Source organism: Oncorhynchus clarkii, chromosome 11 (assembly GCF_045791955.1).
Source record: "Oncorhynchus clarkii lewisi isolate Uvic-CL-2024 chromosome 11, UVic_Ocla_1.0, whole genome shotgun sequence".
Lineage (NCBI taxonomy): Eukaryota > Metazoa > Chordata > Actinopteri > Salmoniformes > Salmonidae > Oncorhynchus > Oncorhynchus clarkii.
Window position 1 is genome coordinate 20,878,174 of NC_092157.1, and position 16,053 is coordinate 20,894,226.

At 41.8% G+C, this 16,053-nt stretch overlaps 1 protein-coding gene across 1 annotated transcript; it reads left to right on the forward strand.

Moving 5' to 3' along the window:
* Positions 1 to 9,852: 9,852 nt before the first annotated feature.
* On the forward strand, positions 9,853 to 12,114 carry LOC139420556 (rotatin-like). Its single transcript, XM_071170747.1, has 5 exons — positions 9,853 to 10,005; positions 10,332 to 10,519; positions 10,783 to 10,978; positions 11,599 to 11,685; positions 12,086 to 12,114. Exons 1-5 carry the CDS (start codon positions 9,975 to 9,977, stop codon positions 12,112 to 12,114), a joined length of 531 nt encoding a protein of 176 aa, XP_071026848.1. The 5' UTR covers positions 9,853 to 9,974.
* The last annotated feature ends 3,939 nt before the right edge of the window (positions 12,115 to 16,053 follow it).

Genomic DNA, 16,053 nt, shown 5'->3' on the forward strand with positions numbered 1-16,053 from the left:
TAGGGCTGATCAAGCTGCCTAAGCTTTATATGGGCAGAGAGGGAGGTGGTGTGTGTGTGTGTGTGTGTGTGTGTGTGTGTGTGGTAGGAAGGGGAGAGTGTATGCGGTTTCGTAGAGAGCAAAAGCCAAGGACACTGGCAGTAGCAAACAAGAGTGCAATGTTTTTACAAGCCAAATTAGACCTGACAAACAAAGTTTTTCTCTAGTGATGGGCTATTTACTTCATGGCAGAATGAGTAAACATGTTGCTATGAGCCAAAAAGTAGAGTGTTACATTTATTCCAGAGAAATCAATCCGTTTTTAAAAATGATTTATGTTATAACTGGGTCAAAGGGTAGTCTTTTGTATCAAATTAATTCTGAAGATATCAATAAATAATGTTACCACTATCATAATTTGATGAGAAATTAAAAATCGACAGGATTATTGGCTGAATAGCACTGCAGGGTACCAGGTAAAGGAGCGTAGGGGGAATTTTCATGTCTACTACAAGCGATGCAAGATCAATATTTCTGCAGGATTTGAATTTATGTATAGGCACAAGTGGTGAAAAAGAAAATGTCAAGTCGAAACATTCGACAACCAGGGAAACCTGTCTTTTAATGAGATACCTCTACACAGGGGGCAGGTTCTTGTTCCTTTTCTCCTCTTAATTCCAAATGAAAGCTGTATCAGCCATAAATTATTTGCTCAATATGTCTGCGGCATCCTTCAGTTTTACTCAGTCCTTCGACTTGACTGCTCCGCCGAGGGGGTTTGTTGGAGGTCCCAAGGTGCCCACCTTCATATCCTAGACACTTTGCAACAGAGCAGAAGACGGGTACAGCAGGCATGTCAAGCAGTGACAGAGCCGATGGGACCACTTGGGTTTTTGTTTCAGAAATTACTGAAGAATAACACAGGGGTTCGATTGTGCACAATACCTGTGCCTGCCCCCACCCCCTCTCTTCTCTTCTCTGATGGATCCTACAAAGGTCACACTATAATCGTCCCTTACAGAAACAAATTGAATTAATGAAAGCTCTCTCTCTCTCTCCCTCCTCTTTCTCGGCAGCTAGGGACATTTATGGAATGGTTAATGTTTACCTTTTTAGGCTTACTTCTTGGTCTATAGAACCATTTATGTTTTTCCAGCCGACGAGAGCAGTTTTGCTGGTTGTTTAGGATTCAAAGGGTGATCCTGGGCTAAATCAGTCCTTCAAGTTGCCCCAGCTCTCCTCTGGGATAAGTTGTAAGAGGTCTTGGAGGTTTGTGCATTAATTACACTTTCAACAGCTGTCTCCACACTGCATGTAATGAGTCAGCTATAGTAAGATAGGAGCTGAATGTAAATATGGCCAATGAAGAAAAAGGGGATGAAAAAATCATCCCATGTTTCCTTACAAGCTTGTAACACACACCAGTCAGAGTGAGATATCTCTTGAAGCATGACTGTCACAACATATTATTAATTGTAGACCTAACACTTGGTTTCCTATTGCCATGTGTTTAATTACAATTCTGATATTCAGATTAATGTGCCGAATTAATACAGGCATTGTACAATTTGCCCTCATACTCAAAACACCCAAAACATAATATTTCCCCAACATTATATTGTATTGGCTTTAGGATGTGTACAGTATGTGTAGGGCTACGTATTACTGTATGTGTTTATTCTATTTGAATATCCCCAAGAGTTTGTGTACATAGCTCTATCAGCAAGACAATATTGTAACCACCAAGTCAACATGAGTTGACAACAGCTGGAGGCTATAACTTGAGCAAAGCAACACATCGCAGCGTTTGGTTTCTAATCGGTTCTTGGAACGAAGCCATAAGTTTCCTGATGGGTAAAACTGAACGTTTTTTAAACGTTCGGATGAACAAACATTTTTAGGTTGCAGGGAGGTTATAAGAATGTTTTACTATAGTTCCCAGAATGTTTTCCTTGAAGGTAATTAAATAATATTCTGAGAACATTCTCTAAATGTTGTGAATGTACTCACTAAGTTAATGGGTTATATTTAGGGTAATGTTTAACAGCTTTGTCATTCTATTTTGTACATTAAAATCATCATATTTTATAGTTTTATATATTTAACATGTTCTGAAAATTCCATGAAATCCTTGAATATTTCCCAAATTCCAGTAGTTTACTGGTAAAACTTCTGAAAGTTACCTGTACATACCCTTCCTTTGCAACCCTATACACTGCACTTTGATGAGCCGACACATCAAAAGCATGTCCGCTCAGTGCTCCATGTGAACACAAAACAAACATGTCCACCTTTTCATCACATAGACTTCATGCCTGTCATGTTCATGGTTAGGGCTTAACCTGATGCCTACACCAGATGGGAACGGGAGTCTACCATCAAAGGGTTTACCCACCTGTCTTTGTAATTTGGCCTGTATCTATATAGTGTCACATATCCATAGCCTGAGGTTATTGAGCTTCAGTCAGTAACCAATCTCTGCAGTGGGCTACTTTGCCAACTGCTGGAGGGGGATCTAGAGCTGCTGCAGTATCTCTTGTTGTTGGAATCTGAAGAGTCTGATAATAGATAATATGTATGTAGCCTATACATTAGAAGCAACCATATGGTCATGGTTTCTTAGAGCTTAGTGAGATTGTGTTTGTCCTTCCAACAACATTCTGGGACTTGTGCAGGGGGACTCGTGCAGGACAGTTGCTTGGCTTTGAAACATTCTCAGCACATTTAAGGAACTTGTAAAAAAACATTTATTTTCTTGGTATTTCATTACTTTAACTGAATTCTTCCTAAAAGTTCAAACATGGTTACATTTAATTAATTTGGTACAGTTCTAGGAAGGTTCTCCAAGTGGTTTGTCATTGGGAATGTTCTCAAATAGTTCAGAAAACATTAAGAAAACTTTCCATAAAAAAAACAAGAAACCTTTAGTAACGTTCAGAGAACGTTCTAAGGATGTTATTTAGAAAAATATACATTCCATTCTCAGCATCAACAAAACACTATCTTCTGTCTTGTTAAGTGTGTTCTGGGGTGTTGGCAGTGCCCACTAATTGGCCACACCTGATCTTAATGAGTTCTTGTTACTTTTGAAATGGGCTCTATTTGAAAAGACTAAAATGAACAGCTTTGTATGAGTTTTAAAAAAAACATGGCATGCTAGCTTCATCCTGGATGGCGCAGTGGACTAATTCCATGGATAAAGAACAGAAGATCATAGGTTTGAATGTCACTGACGCCTTGTCACAATAAAAAATACATGTATTTTCTTGATTAATGCCTAAGCAAATTAATATGTATTTTCTGTGCTTGGAATTCAAAACAGTTAACCCAAACTAAGCTAGCAGTGTTATTAAAAGTCTTATTGAAACATGTTCTCAGAACATTATTTAATTACCTTCAAATAACCTATAATTTTCATTCTCAGAATGTTAATAAAACCTCTCAGAAAAACTTTTAGGTTCTCAGAACCTCCCTGTAACCTAATGTTGAAAAACCTTTCCATTTTACCGGCCAGGAAACGTATGGCTTTGTTACCAGAACCAATGGGAAACCAACAATGTACGTTCCCACAACTTCCAAGAAACCAAATGTGCTAGCTGGGTTTGTTCCCATAACAAATGTGAAACCAAAAACATATGTTGCCGAAACTTCCAAGGAACCAAATGTGTTAGCTGGGCAGATTCAAATTACATATTTACTCTGAGGGATGCCCTGATATGGACCAATGCTGATACCAACCATGCCACAGTAATTGTACGGTAGCTTAAATGCGAAGGAAATCTACCTGCAATGGGTAATGTAAAAAGTACAGTAAAAAGCCAGACCGACAACCATTGGAAAACTGAACACACAAATCACTGCACATGTCTCAATCTGTTAAGAGCCAAATGCGACTGATTGTACATCAGGCTGTGGGGGAATGAGTCAGCAGACTTTAACATTAAGGACCAAAAGGGGGGTGATCACAACCACGAGACACAGCGAGAGACAGGGCAGATGACTCACACAACGCCACTGTTCTCATTTATTTGAAGTGAAGTTTTGCTCCCTGCACTACTAATGTGAATGACTGATCTAAGAGACACAGACAGGCTGCAAAACAGGGGAAGGTGCGCAAGGTGAAACATCGAAACACCAGCCTCAGTCATCACAGACTACACACTGGCTATTTTACATCCAGATAAAGAGAACCCCCTCTCTTCTGGGTGAAGAAACCCCCTCAAAATACTTTCAACATCATGTCCTTTGAAATATCTTAGAGCTGAGGTATTGAACATCAGTTAAGTGTAAACATATTGTGTGTTTGAAGCTACTGCAGCATCTACTCTCAACTGTCTTTATGCTGATGGGTTGGATGTTTTCTTTCAACAGTTGGACTGAAGAGACTTTTGAGACTGTTGAGTGTCTAGGTTTCAAGGATCCCCAGTAGAATGTGGATTGATAGAACGGGTTTTCACCCCAACAACAACCACTATAGAGAGAAGGCTTGGGAAACAAACTTGGAGACACTTCAGCCAAGTCAAAAAGAGAAAGTAGGGCCTAGATCTTCTGTTCTGTGTAAGAAGATCACATAAAAATTCAAATGCACTTTGCAAAGCACTCAGAACCCTGTAGGTTTCTCAAGTACTGTGTGATTATATTATTATCACATCAAATGATCATTATGCTACGTTTTTAATTATCACCCTCCTGATTGATCAAATATCCGCATCATCTCTCAAGTGTGAGATCTCGAGCAATTGGATTAATACAGACAGCACAGCTAAGAAATTAGGCCTACATTTGTTTGGAGAGGCTGCGCACATCTACTTTGATTCTCTGACAAACTGATGATGTTTGATATGAGATGAATTGAATGACAAGATAATTTGGGGGGGTCTTAAAATGTCCCTCTATGTGGCATAAATGAAAAATGGTTTCTCTGATTTTGAAATGCTTCTTTAAATATTGATCATCCTTGGTCAGAGGACTATCTTTACATTTCAAGACTGTGTTGACATTTCTAATGCCCATGAGAGTAAAAGTATGATCCTCATTTTTTTTACATGTATTTATTTAACCTTTTAACCCTCATTAAGATGTCAAAGGAGTATTAATGGAATGGACATTTACATTTTAATCTGGCGAAAGACTAGTGTAGAAATACTGCTCATCAACCATTTCACCAGAAAGGACGAGATGCGGACAGATTACATTTTTTAAAGTTATGAAAGAATAACAATTCCTAACCCCAATGATGATAGGCTTACATGTATGATAGCACTACACCGCCATATGAAGACTAGGACCTAGGCTATAGGTCTACAATTGAACAGACCTGCAATGCCAGCATTAAATTGAAGTGTGAATACATAACCTAGAATGACAGTTTTGTTATTTGAATTAAATCAATACACCATTTCCTTTGGGATTCCCAAAATATCAGATTTTGCTGTGTATGCAAACACATCAGCTTGGTCATGGAAAATGTTCACATAAATACACACTGACAAGCTATAAGAACCCCTCATTCATTCCAGACTGGAGATGTATAATTGACCCAGGGGTGGACTTAGTGATTTGGAGGCCCCAGGCAGAGGCCAGCATGAGCCCCCCCCCCCCCCCCTCCAATTAAAAAAAAATGGGATTTATAGGAAAGACATGCAATTTAACAGTACAAATGTATTACCTTTTAATGTGCCATTAATGTGCCATGAACACAACCATTCATGATGTTTATCTGATTGTCAAGCACGTTAATCCAAAAATAATTAAAAACAATCCTTCAATTCGCAAGCCCCTCCAGAGGTTGAAAAGGTTAGGCATTGGCCCTCAAATCCTCAAAAAGTTATAGAGCTGCACCACTGAGAGCATCTTGACTGGCTGCATCACTGCTTGGTATGGCAACAGCACCGCCCTCGACCGCATGGCGCTACAGAGGGTGGTGCGGACAGCCCAGTACATCCCTGGGGTCGAGCTCCCTGCCATCCAGGACCTCTATATCAGGCGGTGTGAAAGGAAGGACTGGAAAATATTTAAAGACTCCAGCCACCCAAGCCATACACTGTTCTCTCTGCTTCAGCATGGCAGGCGGTACCAGTGCATCAAGTCTGACACCAACAGGCTCCTGAACACCTTCTATCCCCAAGCCATATCACTGCTAAATATACTGAACAAAAATATAAACGTAACATGGAACAATTTCAAAGATTTTACTGAGTCACAGCTCATATAAGGAAATCAGTCAATTGAAATAAATTCATTAGGCCCTAATATATGTATTTCACATGGCTGGGAATACAGATATGAATCTGTTGGTCACAGATACTTAAAAAAAAGGTAGGGGCGTGAATAATAAAATGGATGGAATAAAATAAAATGGATCAGTCAATATTTGGTGTGACCACCAAATACTGTGCGCAACACATCTCCGTCGCATCGAGTTGATCAGGATGTTGATTGTGGCCTGTCTTACTCCTCTTCAATGGCTGTGCGAAGTTGCTGGATATTGGCGGGAACTGGAACATGCTGTCATACAGGTGTATCCAGAGCATCCCAAACATGCTCAACGGGTGACAGTTCTGATGAGTATGCAGGCCATGGAAGAACTGGGACATTTCCAGCTTTCAGGAATTGTGTACAGGGGGCTGTGCATTATCATGCTAAAACATGAGGTGACGGGCCCCCGGGTACTGCAGCGCCAGCTGTGCCATCAGAGTCCCTGGGTTCGCGCCCAGGCTCTGTCGTAACCGGCCGTGACCGGGAGGTCCGTGGGGCGACGCAGAATTGGCCTAGCGTCGTCCGGGTTAGGGAGGGCTTGGTCGGTAGGGGTGTCCTTGTCTCATCGTGCACCAGCGACTCCTGTGGCAGGCCGGGCGCAGTGCGCGCTAACCAAGGTGGTCAGGTACACTGTGTTTCCTCCGACACATTGGTGTGGCTGGCTTCCGGGTTGGATGCGCGCTGTGTTAAGAAGCAGTGTGGCTTGGTTGGGTTGCGTATCGGAGGACGCATGACTTTCAACCTTCATCTCTCCCGAGCCCGTACGGGAGTTGTAGCGATGAGACAAGATAGTAGCTACTACAACAATTGGATACCACGAAATTGGGGAGAAAAAGGGGTGACGGCGGCGGATGAATGGCACGACAATGGGCAAAGGATCTCGTTTTGGTATATTTGTGCATTCCAATTGCCATCGATAAAATGCAATTATGTTTGTTGTCCGTAGCTTATGCCTGCCCATACCCTAACCCCACCAACGCTGATCAGCAAATCGCTCGCCCACATACATGTGGTCTGCTTTGTGAGGCTGGTTGGACTTACTGCCAAATTCTCAAAAACTACGTTGGAGGCGACTTATGGTTGAAAAATTAATATTAAATTCTCTGTAAACAGCTCTGGCAGACATTCTGGCAGTCATCATACCAATTGCACGCACTCTCAAAACTTGTGGCATTGTGTTGTGTGACAAAACAGCACATTTTAATGTCTCCAGCATAAGGTGCACCTGTGTAATGAACATGATGTTAAATCAGTTTCTTTAAATGCCACACCTGTGAGGTGGATGGATTATCTTGGCAAAGGAGAAATGCTCCCTAACAGGGATGTAAACACATTTTGAGAGAAATAATTTTTTTGCGCATAAGGAGAATTTCTGCGAACTTTTATTTCAGCTAATGAAACATGGGACCAACACTTTACATGCCACGCTTATATTTTTGTTCAGTGTAGTTAACAGAATGGCTATACAGACAGTCTCTATGCACACTCACACACAATGACACTCCAACAGACATTTATACTGACTCTACACACACTGACAATCATCATTACCCTGCTGCTACTCTATTTTCATATATCCTGATGACTAGTCCCCTTGCCCACATACACAGCTACCTCTATCACGTCAGTATCCCTGCACATTTTAAATATGGTATTGGAACTGACCCTGTAGATTGCTTCTTATTTTCTCGTGTTCTTATTTATTGTTTTTATTTACTGTGCTTTTGTTCTACCTTATGTTTTTTTGTGCTACATTGATATTGATCACTTCATTGTTGGGTTTGGAGCTTGCAAGAAAGGCATTTCACTGTACTTGTGCACGTGACATTAAAACTTTAAACTTGAAGGGGCTGAAACTATCTCACCGGAGAAAGCATCCGAGGGAGCAAAACAGCGACTATATGTAGCCCATGTTTCTGATGCTGTCTGGCCAAAAACAGTATGACATGTTATCATCTTTTTGGCCGGACAGCATCTGATACATGGGCTACACGTACATGTAATTTGCCTATTATCAGCAGCACCTGTCTTTTTACTAAAGACATGCGTATTGTATCCCCCTAGAGTGTAAGGGCCTGGGGCTGGGTTTGTACTAAGCTAACATCTGGAATTGTTTTCAGATCCTTTAGCCATTTTATTTAGGACCCCTGTAGGTATAACAATTATTGGATGAAACAATGAATTTACTGCTTTTAGCCCATAGAAACACAGTGAATAACAGATTCATAAATGGAAAAACAGTCCCATTTTTTCTCTCTAAAATAAGTATGTTTTGAAGTGTCTGTCGTATATCTGAGGGATATAAGAAAGCTCTGGAAAATGTATATATATTTTTTTACCGTGGAATATACCTTTTACATCCATTCATTTTTCTGCCCGGTACCAGGTTACCTTCAGACGAGTCCTTACCTTCAGACCGTGACACTTGTGTTCGTGAGACTCTCATCCTTCTATAGAGGAGTCATATTAGCGTGGTAGCCCAAACTACTCGGACGTTACAGACTTTTTGTAAAAAAACAATTTTCAGGAATTCTCCTGGTCTAACAAACATAGCTGTAGCTCGGCCACCCATGGTAGGCCGACATTGCCGGATGCGATTGATTTAAATGGAGCCAATACAACAACAAAAAAAGATATCTCAAGCTTAAACAGACAGATTTTGATGTTTTTTTATTTTTTGTATTTATTATGCCTCGAGCGGAGCATGGGGGGGGGGCCTCAAGCAGAGAAATTATTATTATTATTTTTGTATAATTATGCCCAGCTCACGAGGCCCCTTGATGATGTGAGGCCAGAGGCAATTGCCTCTTCTGCCTAATGGTAAAGCCACCATTGAATTGACCTTGATTTGAGAAGCACAGGAGAGCTGTTCAAACTTACCTTTCTTGATAGCTGGTTGGATTTCAAAGATGTGAAGAAGGCATTCAGCTAGTTTGCCCCTTAGGGCCACCTTAAGCAACTTGGATGACAGTGGAAGTTAACTTGATAAAACTGCTTCTTTATTGTTAAAAGTAAAAACAACGCGTTTTGGTCCTTGGCCTTCATCAGATTTTAAATTATAGATGGAACAATGTTAGAGGTTTATTATACATTTCAGATTGGCCCTCTATAAACTCAGCAGGGACCAGTCACGGGAATACAAAACAGCATGATGTGATTGGTTAAATAAGTAGCAGATTATGAGAAAGGGCAGAAACATGTTGGTTACACTATCCTCCAAGAGTTGCTGAATGACATTCACCTTTACTTCGGTTTGCTCCTCAATTCTTGCACCTGTCCTTGGTTAGAAAGCTAAGTAGCAGCATCAGTTCTCTTCTTTTTGCATGGATTTCAATTTTAAGTGAAGTTGATAACGAAAAAGAGCACATGGTTATCAGATATGTTCAAGTCATAGTTAGAGTCATGGTTTTTAAATTTTCCAAAACGTCTAAATTAATACTCAAAATGCAAATAACGTGATTGAACTATATATAAATGCTCGCTCGATGTAGGAAGAACAAAAAAACGTATGTTGCTAAACACAAATTTCATACAAGTTGGTTCATTGAATGCACCCCATGTTTCCATACCAGGAAGTGTGTGACGTTGGCGCGCTCGTTGAAAGCAAACCCCGGGCAGACGTACAACGAAGTTAACGTTAGTAGACAGACATTTAACGACTTAAAATAAATATACAGCTACCCTTTGTTGTCACGTTTGATTTTTGTTGCAAAACACACGGGTTGCAGCCATCGGTCATGGAGTTATCACCGCTTATAAAGAAGATTGGTAAGCCAAATAACGTTACTGTACCCAACTAGCTACAAAAGTTGCTTCGTGGTGTCGCTGTGATTTTTGTTTTTAGCTAACGTTAGCTAATATGCCTTGATGTCATTCTTCTTGATAGTGCTGGATAGTGCTAACAACTCTTACAACAGTCAGTAGTTGTTGCTACTAATGCACATTCATCCAAAATCTAGCTAACTACATTTTGTTTTATATTTAGGGGAAATACCGAGCTAAATAAGGTTAGCTAACCACTAGTTAGCTTAGCTGACTAACGGTAAACTCAACTCCACGATTTAACTACTTCACCGTGGTCTTGTTTTGTACAGGTCACTCCTTGGCAGAGATCAGAGTCCGAGCATTGAAGAGCATCATCTGTAAGCTAGACCACTCGCTCCTCTCTGTCTCTGACCTGGTCCAGGAGAAGATGCTGTTTGTTTACCTGCTGGAGTGGTTTAACTTCCCCGAGGTGCCAATGCAAGAGGAGGTCCTGCAGCTGATCAGTACTCTGTCCAAGGTACCAAAACTGGTCCTCATGACCACAACCTAGTCTGACAACTAGCTAAACTAGGGTACATACTGATGCTATTATGATTGATTAGCCTTTGACAAGCAACCTGTAGCATTCTTGCATCTTACAAAAATGATTAGAACATATATAGGGAGAGTAATGTCATGTTAAATCAATTTAACATGTTTTTAAAGTATACCTGTGGACTGCATGTCTGTATAAACTGTGCTCTTTAGGAACACATGTATTATGTATTTTTGTCTTCATAGCACCCTACTGCAGCCCAGATGCTGAGAGATGTCGGGGCAGTGGAGTTCCTCACCCAACTCTCCCCCAACGTAGAGCCACCGTTACGGGCCATCATCGACGGCATCTTCGACCTGCTGTTTCAGCTTCCGGAGCTGCTTCCTGCTTGTCCAACCATTTATTCTAATATACACCAGCTACAGAACACCACTACTGCAGGTATGTATCAAGAGATGTAATTATAGAATTAGAATGAATAGAATGGGTGTCCCCATTCAAGTCAATGATAGCATAATGGGTGGACTGGCAGCCATTATGAGTATACAACGCGATTCTAATATCTCATAACTTTGCAAATATAGGACCAGCGTTGCTAGTTAGCAACGGCGCTAGTGGTTATCAATGCCACTGGTCCCATGCATTTGTTTAGTTTCTAAATGAGCCACGTGGAATCATTACATTGTCTTAACCTGTATTTCTTTCGCCCTAGACCCATGCCTGGAAGTAACAGCAGGAAGAGTACCGTTTAATCTGTGCTGTGATTTGTTAGAGTCAACTCAACTGACATCCCAAAAAATACATTCCATTGCATGAGGCACATCAGTTAGCATAATTTGAATGAACATGCTACATTACCATGGCAATCCCACATCAGTTAATAGAACATTCCAAATTACCATGGAAATTATCGAATTGCGAGTGCACCCTTGAATTTACCAGTCAAATTGCTAGGGTTAGAGCTTCCAAGCCCGTTCTATTCATTCTATTTCTATGGATATAATATTATATACATTGTTTTTAAATTATGGTTTTATGCTGATATTATGCTGCTGTTGTAGTTCCCCTAGAAGAGGACTCTCCAGCGGTGGGCTATTTCCAGACAAAGAGGCAGAGTCACATTGATGTTCCACTACAGAGGATAGCAGGTATTTTACCTCTTCCATATACAGTTATGCAAACTCGTCGCTTTTCGGAGATATTCGCCATTTTAATCTCAAAATAGGCCATCCATGTGAATCGTGTAGATCTGAATAAAAACATTTTTTTTGTTAGTGGGTCTGATTCTCATATGGAAATCATTGACTGTGCACAGAATGCACAAGTACGGGTCCTACAAAAATAATATCAAACAAAGAGTTTTGAGTGTGATGTCAGATAGGTCATATCAGAGTAAGTGTTTCGTAGGCAGGCTCTGTCATCTCTCTACGCCACAAGCTAGGGGGCTGTGTACACTGTGATACGTTTTTAACAAGCGCACAGGCATATAAGTTGGTCTGATTTACCAGAACGTCTACTAAAGTTTGACTTTGCCCTCATGTTTCTTAGCGATTTACATCGTTTTGTTCACACGCTAGGTTTTTTTTCAATGTTAATTTGGCTTTGATGCAACTGCTGTCCATGAGACATCTGAGATTCTCCACCGTTACCATGGCAACCTCACGCCCTTAAAGGGGCAGCTGATAATTTGTCTCGCCTGACTCATATTTCAGGGTACATTGTGCCTGATTGCACTCCAAAAATAATTTATTCATGAACTCCTTGCAAAAAAATGTCAGCGTAAAGCCCTGTATAGCTAGCTACTCACTGGACCCTATGATCACTCGGCTACACATGCCTCTCCCTAATGTCAATATGCCTGGTCTATTGCTGTTTTGAGCCTCCAGCCCTACTCAATATGCCTTAGCTAGCCCTTTTGTTCCACCCCCCCACACATGCAGTGACCTCACCTGGCTTAAATGGTGCCTCTAGAGACAAAACCTCTCTCATCGTCATTCAGTGCCTAGGTTTACCTCCACTGTACTCACATCCTACCATACCCTTGTATGTACATTATACCTTGAATCTATTCTTCCGCGCCCAGAAACCTGCTCCTTTTACTCTGTTCCAAACGCACTAGACGACCAGTTCTTATAGCCTTTAGCCGTACCCTTATCCTACTCCTCCTCTGTTCCTCTGGTGATGTAGAGGTTGCTCCACTCCTATTCCCCAGGCGCTCTCATTTGTTGACTTCTGTAACTGTAAAAGCCTTGGGTTTTATGCATGTTAACATTAGAAGCCTCCCTAAGTTTGTTTTATTCACTGCTTTAGCACACTCTGCCAACCCGGATGTCCTAGCCTTGTCTGAATCCTGGCTTAGGAAGGCCACCAAAAGTCCTGACATTTCCATCCCAAACTATAACATTTTCCGACAAGATAGAACTGCCAAAGGGGGCGGAGTTGCAATCTACTGCAGAGATAGCCTGCAGAGTTCTGTCATACTATCCAGGTCTGTGCCAAACAACTCAAGCTTCTACTTTTAAAAATCCACCTTTCCAGAAACAAGTCTCTCACCGTTGCCGCTTGTTATAGACCCCCTTCAGCCCCCAGCTGTGCCCTGGACACCATATGTGAATTGATTGCCCTCCATCTATCTTCAGAGTTCGTACTCTTAGGTGACCTAAACTGGGACATGCTTAACACTCCGGCCATCCTACAATCTAAGCTAGATGCCCTCAATCTCACACAAATAATCAAGTAACCCACCGGGTACAACCCTAAATCTGTAACCATGGGCACCCTTTTAGATATCATCCTGACCAACTTGCCCTCTAAATACACCTCTACTGTCTTCAACCAGGATCTCAGCGATCATTGCCTCATTGCCTGCGTGCGTAATGGGTCCACGGTCAAACGACCACCCCTCATCACTGTCAAATGCTCCCTAAAACACTTCACCGAGCAGGCCTTTCTAATCGATCTGGCCCGGGTATCCTGGAAGGATATTGACCTCATCCCGTCAGTGGAGGATGCCTGGTTGCTCTATAAAAGTGCTTTACTCACCATCTTAAATAAGCCCCATTCAAAAAATGTAGAACTAAGAACAGATATAGCCCTTGGTTACCTCCAGACCTGTCTGCCCTTGACCAGCACAAAAACATCCTGTGGCGTTCTGCATTAGCATCGAATATCCCCCGTGATATGCAACTTTTCAGGGATGTCAGGAACCAATATACTCAGTCAGTTAGGCTAGCTTTTTCAAACAGAAATTTGCATCCTGTAGCACTAATTCCAAAAAGTTTTGGGACACTGTAAAGACCTTGGAGAATGAGAGCACCTCCCAGCTGCCCACTGCACTGAGGCGAGGTAATACTGTCACCATCAATAAATCTACGATAATCGATGATTTCAACAAGCATTTTTCTACAGCTGGCCATGTTTTTCACCTGGCTACCCCTACCCTGGCCAACAGCTCAGCTCCCCCTGCAGCAACTTGCCCAAGCCCCCCCCCCCCCCCCCCCCCCCCCCCCCCCCCCCCCCCCCCTCTGCTTCTCCTTCACCCAAATCCAGATAACTAATGTTCTGAAAGAGCTGCAAAATCTGGATCCCTACAAATTAGCTGTGCTGCACAATCTGGACCCTCTCTGTCTAAAATTATCTGCCGAAATTGTTGCAACCCCTATTACGAGCCTGTTCAACCTCTCTTTCGTATCGTCTGAGATTTCCAAAGATTGGAAAGCTGCCACGGTCATCCCCCTCTTCAAAGGGGGAGACACTTTCTACCCTAACTGTTATAGACCTGTATCCATCCTGCCCTGCCTTTCTAAAATCTTCGAAAGCCAAGTTAACAAACAGATCACAGACCATTTCGAATCCCATCGTACCTTCTCCACTATGCAATCTGTTTACTGAGCTGGTAATGGGTGCACCTCAGCCACACTCAAGGTCCTAAACGATATCATAACCGCCATCGATAAAAGACGGTACTGTGCAGTCCTCTCCGTCGACCTGGCCAAGGCTTTTGACTCTGTCAATCAACGCATTCTTATCGGCAGACTAAGTAGCCTTGGCTTCTCAAATGACTGCCTCACCTGGTTCACCAACTTCTTCTCGGATAGAGTTTAGTGTGTCAAATAAGGAGGGCCTGTTGTCTGGACCTCAGGTAGTCTATGGGGGTGCCACAGGGTTCAATTCTCGGGCCGACTCTTTTCTCTGTATATTTCAGTGGTGTCTCTCTTGCTGCTGGTGATTCTCTGATCCACCTCTACGCAGACGACACCATTCTGTATACAGTGCCTTGCGAAAGTATTCGGCCCCCTTGAACTTTGCGACCTTTTGCCACATTTCAGGCTTCAAACATAAAGATATAAAACTGTATTTTTTTTGTGAAGAATCAACAACAAGTGGGACACAATCATGAAGTGGAACAACATTTATTGGATATTTCAAACTTTTTTAACAAATCAAAAACTGAAAAATTGGGCGTGCAAAATTATTCAGCCCCTTTACTTTCAGTGCAGCAAACTCTCTCCAGAAGTTCAGTAAGGATCTCTGAATTATCCAATGTTGACCTAAATGACTAATGATGATAAATACAATCCACCTGTGTGTAATCAAGTCTCTGTATAAATGCACGTGCATGTGATAGTCTCAGAGGTCCGTTAAAAGCGCAGAAAGCATCATGAAGAACAAGGAACACACCAGGCAGGTCCGAGATACTGTTGTGAAGAAGTTTAAAGCTGGATTTGGATACAAAAAGATTTCCCAAGCTTTAAACATCCCAAGGAGCACTGTGCAAGCGATAATATTGAAATGGAAGGAGTATCAGACCACTGCAAATCTACCAAGACCTGGCCGTCCCTCTAAACTTTCAGCTCATACAAGGAGAAGACTGATCAGAGATGCAGCCAAGAGGCCCATGATCACTCTGGATGAACTGCAGAGATCTACAGCTGAGGTGGGAGACTCTGTCCATAGGACAACAATCAGTCGTATATTGCACAAATCTGGCCTTTATGGAAGAGTGGCAAGAAGAAAGCCATTTCTTAAAGATATCCATAAAAAGTGTTGTTTAAAGTTTGCCACAAGCCACCTGGGAGACACACCAAACATGTGGAAGAAGGTGCTCTGGTCAGATGAAACCAAAATTGAACTTTTTGGCAACAATGCAAAACGTTATGTTTGGCGTAAAAGCAACACAGCTCATCACTCTGAACACACCATCCCCACTGTCAAACATGGTGGTGGCAGCATCATGGTTTGGGCCTGCTTTTCTTCAGCAGGGACAGGGAAGATGGTTAAAATTGATGGGAAGATGGATGGAGCCAAATACAGGACCATTCTGGAAGAAAACCTGATGGAGTCTGCAAAAGACCTGAGGCTGGGACGGAGATTTGTCTTCCAACAAGACAATGATCCAAAACATAAAGCAAAATCTACAATGGAATGGTTCAAAAATAAACATATCTAGGTGTTAGAATGGCCAAGTCAAAGTCCAGACCTGAATCCAATCGAGAATCTGTGGAAAGAACTGAAAA

Excerpts from the sequence above, each read along its gene's own strand:
- LOC139420556 (XM_071170747.1), top strand. The coding sequence starts at position 9,975 with ATGGAGTTATCACCGCTTATAAAGAAGATTG. Across the intron at positions 10,979-11,598 it reads ACAGAACACCACTACTGCAG|TTCCCCTAGAAGAGGACTCT; the intron begins GTATGTATCAAG and ends CTGCTGTTGTAG. Across the intron at positions 11,686-12,085 it reads TCCACTACAGAGGATAGCAG|CGATTTACATCGTTTTGTTC; the intron begins GTATTTTACCTC and ends CATGTTTCTTAG.